At 39.8% G+C, this 4,489-nt stretch overlaps 1 protein-coding gene across 1 annotated transcript; it reads left to right on the top strand.

The window, feature by feature from the left end:
• The first annotated feature begins 348 nt into the window (after positions 1–348).
• Positions 349–4,204, top strand: LOC120073289 (auxin response factor 18-like). The gene is made up of 4 exons (XM_039026038.2): positions 349–1,221; positions 1,299–2,432; positions 2,723–3,639; positions 3,740–4,204. The coding sequence occupies exons 2-4, from the start codon at positions 1,323–1,325 to the stop codon at positions 3,807–3,809; spliced, it is 2,097 nt and encodes a 698-aa protein (XP_038881966.1). The 5' UTR covers positions 349–1,221; positions 1,299–1,322; the 3' UTR covers positions 3,810–4,204.
• The last annotated feature ends 285 nt before the right edge of the window (positions 4,205–4,489 follow it).

The following is a 4,489-nucleotide window of genomic DNA, read 5'->3' as shown; positions in this document are numbered from 1 at the left end:
ATCGGTAAAAAAATAGATAACAAAAGAAAAGAAATTTGTAGTGAAAATAATGTTCGTAAACCTAATTTTTTTCCTTCTCTATTTTTACGATCCAACAATTCCATCCCTTTTCTTTCTCCATTATATACAAATTTTCCTCTTAACTTTTTAGTTTCCCCGTAGTTTACTTTTTATTTTTTAACTTTTTTTTCTTCCTTTTGAACCAAATAAAAAATTAAAAGGCAAAGAAAAAAAAAACAGTGTTAAAGAGAGAGAAGAGAATTGGAAATTAATAAAATAATGAAAGGAAGTAGAAAAAGAAAAAGAAAAAGAAAAAGAAAAAGGATAGAAAGGGTTTTAAAGATCTTTGTTCGTGTGTTTTGGTGGCTGCTGAAGATACACTCTCACTCTCTCTTTCTTCAGATCCAAAGAAAAAGGTAATAAATCCCTTTATTTTATCTTCTCTTCTTCTCCTAATCCTTTATTTTTTATTTTTTTTACTTCTGCTCTCTGCTTTTGGACTCTTCCATGATTTGATGATCCAAAAGCTCCCTTCTCTCTCTCCTCTTCTGTGAGTGTCCACGGCTTTTTATCTGCTTCTATGTCGGCCATCGACTCACTCATTCAATCTTTGAACAACAACAACAAACACCAAGACCCGGACGAAGAATACTCCCACTTTTTCTCTCTGTTTTTCATCAATTCCCTCCTCTTCTCTCCTCCTCCTCTCTAGCCTTTTCTATTCTTTTCCCTTTTCCCTTCCCTTCACCAATTGCCACTTCGCTTTTTTCCCCACTTGGGTTTCTTCGCCGCTCTCGATCGAGCTCCAGAAACGCTGATTCCACTCTCGATCTTGATTTCTGTCTCTGATTTTGTTCGAGTTTCCAAACCCTTTTTCTGTTTTAATCTGTTTCATCCAATTTGAGTTCATGGGTTTTGCGTCTGGAGGTGTATGAAGTAGTCAAACCTCGGTGAATAAGCTGCTTGGGGACCCCTTTGAATTTGGTGAATGTTAGGTTTCTGGAGCTGTGGAATTTTGTTGCCATTTAAAAAGGGTGAATTCCCAAGAACGGAAGGATTGAGAAAATTTTGATATGGGTATCGAGATTTTGGAGATATATTTGTCTGTTCTTCCTTCTGCAATGTTCTGTTTCTGAGAATTTTGGGATTCAATTTCTGGGTTTTGCAGTTGTTTCCCTTTCTTAGATGGTCGACGGAAAACAGTTATTTATGTTCTACAAGGTAAGAATATTTTAGGGTTGGCTTGTAAATACACTCGATATTCAGTTTTTAAGATGTTAGTTTTCCCTGGTTGGCAGAGGAATTAATTGGCTTGGATTGAGATGATTACGTTTATGGATTCAAAAGAGAAATTGAAAGAGGTGGAGAAATGTTTAGATCCTCAGTTATGGCATGCTTGTGCTGGAGGAATGGTTCAAATGCCGCCGGTGAACGCTAGAGTTTTCTATTTTCCACAAGGCCATGCGGAGCATTCTTGTGCGCCAGTTGATTTCAGGAACTGTTCTAAGGTTCCTTCATATACCCTTTGCAGAGTTTCTGCCATCAAGTTCCTTGCAGATCCTGACACTGATGAGGTGTTTGCCAAACTTAGGTTGATTCCCATAAATGGAAATGAACTAGATTTTGAAGATGATGGTATTGGGAGGCTTAATGGATCTGAACAGGATAAGCCAACTTCATTTGCAAAGACACTGACTCAATCTGATGCTAACAATGGTGGGGGTTTCTCTGTTCCAAGGTATTGTGCAGAAACCATCTTCCCTCGGTTGGATTATTCTGCTGATCCACCTGTTCAGACCATTCTTGCTAAGGATGTTCATGGCGAGACATGGAAATTCAGGCACATCTACCGAGGGACGCCTCGGCGGCATCTTTTGACTACTGGCTGGAGTACTTTTGTTAACCATAAGAAGCTCGTTGCAGGTGATTCCATTGTTTTCTTAAGGGCAGAAAACGGAGATCTCTGCGTCGGGATTAGACGGGCGAAGAGGGGAATTGGAGATGGACCGGAGTCGTCATGTGGATGGAATCCAGCCGGTGGCAACTGTGCTGTCCCGTATGGAGCATTCTCCGCGTTTTTGAGGGAAGATGACAACAGATTAACGAGGTCGGCTAGTGGCATGAATGGAAATGGAAGTCTCATGGGTAAGGGGAAAGTGAAGCCCGAATCAGTTATTGAAGCTGCCGCACTTGCTGCAAATGGACAACCCTTTGAAATAGTATTCTATCCAAGAGCTAGTACTCCTGAATTCTGTGTCAAGGCAGCACTGGTTAAAGCAGCATTGCAGATCCGGTGGTGTTCAGGTATGAGGTTCAAGATGGCCTTTGAAACCGAGGACTCTTCACGAATTAGCTGGTTCATGGGTACCATCAATTCGGTTCAGGTTGCTGACCCACTACGCTGGCCTGAATCACCATGGAGGCTTCTTCAGGTAATCACTGTTCTTTTCTCCCTGTCTGCATTCATTGCAGATAATCAATGTATTCTGAACATGATGATTCAGGACCGAATATATATTGTCTCTTAGCAACATTGATGTTTATAAGTTAAGTGATTGTCTGGATGATTTGTGGTAGTTGACCTTTTAAATTGAAAATGTACCTGCAAGATTCTAACATACCACAACATTTCATTCAGTTGGTGCTCTCTGATATTTCTATGGATTCATGGAAGAGTCATTATCTTATCATTTGCTAATAACACACTCTGATTTCTGTGCAGGTTACATGGGATGAACCAGATTTACTTCAGAATGTGAAACGCGTTAGCCCATGGTTGGTCGAATTGGTATCGAACATGTCTCCAATTCACCTTGCCCCCTTCTCACCACCAAGGAAGAAATTCAGATATCCACAACACCCTGATTTCCCACTCGATAACCAACCTCCCGTGCCATCATTCTCTAGTTATCTCCATGGGACTGGCAGCCCCTTCGGTTGTCCTCCCGACAACCACCCTGCTGGCATGCAGGGAGCCAGGCATGCTCATTTTGGTCTATCCTTGTCAGATTTTCATCTCAGTAAACTGCAGTCAGGTCTGTTTTCGATTGGTTATCGATCACTGGATCCAGCTGCTGGATCAACTAGACTTTCTGGTAATGCAATGACTGAAAAACCAAGTATGAGTGAAAATGTATCTTGCTTGCTAACCATGGCACATTCTACTCAAGCTTCAAAGAAATTCGACAACGTAAAGACTCCTCAGCTAATTCTTTTTGGCCGACCTATACTTACAGAATTGCAGATGTCTCAAAGCTTCTCTGGCGATACGGTTTCTCCTGTTGGTACTGGAAATAGTTCATCAGATGGAAATGGAGACAAAATGGCAAATTTTTCCGATGGTTCTGGATCTGCTTTACATCAACAAGGTCTACAAGAAGGCTTGGCTTGCGAAAATTTCCAATGGTACAAGGACAATCGCCAAGAAATCGAGCCTAACTTGGATACCGGCCACTGTAAAGTCTTTATGGAATCAGAAGATGTGGGTCGCACCCTTGATCTTTCTTCACTTGGGTCTTATGAAGAATTGTACAGAAAAATTGGAAATATGTTTGGTATAGATAATTCAGAGACGTTAAACCATGTCTTGTACCGTGATGTTTCCGGTGCTGTCAAGCATGTCGGTGACGAACAATTCAGGTATATGTTCTTCCTTTTTGCAAACGTTGAAACATCGTCTTAAAATCTGTCATTTCCATTACATATCACATTGCGATTAAAGCTTAACTTTCTGTTTCAGTGACTTCATCAAGACAGCAAGAAGATTGACAATTCTAACAGATTCAGGAAGTAACAATGTAGGAGCTTAGAAGGAAAAATAAAAGTTGATTTCAACTGTACAGCTGGTCAATATCAGGTCCTTCATTTCCCTGCTGACCTTTCTCTGTTTCAAATCTGGGAGCTGCTGCTAAGATTCAAGGCTTTTTAACTCTGAAAGCTCATATTTTTCCTTTTCCTGATAATTAATTTTTTTATTTTTCCCAATCCAACTTCTGGAGGGAATGTTTGAATTTTGGAACTTGCTTACATCCTCATGTTCTATGATGAACTTTGAGGGGGTTTCTTTTTGGGTTTTTTTATCCCCTTCTCTTTTAGGTGGGGTTAGTTCTTATTATAAGTGGAAGTGATTTGAAAGTATTGGGAATGTATTTGTAAGAGAAGCATTGTGAAATATGATAATGAGTTGAAGTGGAGTTAATTTAAAGGTTTCTTGTGAAAGCAAGTCCCAAAACAATGGCACTTCAAGAAGAAAAGACAAAAGGGCTTTACCTTGAAACTTGAATTTGATTTGTAAAAGTTAATGTTATGTAGTGAGTTGTGAGTTTGTTGAATCAATGCCATTCCCCAAAAGATGGGGAATTCAAAAGTTTCATAAGAAGAAAGTGGTTTTCATTTAGTGTATGACCAAAATGAATGATGTAAGTTTGTTTGGTTGGAAGACTACTCTACTGTTAGTCTCTTTCCCCTTCCTTTTTCTTTAATTAACTCG

Source organism: Benincasa hispida, chromosome 3 (assembly GCF_027475165.1).
Source record: "Benincasa hispida cultivar pf3 chromosome 3, pf3_genome.v1.1, whole genome shotgun sequence".
NCBI classification, from domain to species: Eukaryota; Viridiplantae; Streptophyta; class Magnoliopsida; order Cucurbitales; family Cucurbitaceae; genus Benincasa; species Benincasa hispida.
The sequence above is the reverse complement of the archived record's forward strand: the minus strand, read 5'-3'. Positions and strand labels throughout refer to the sequence as shown.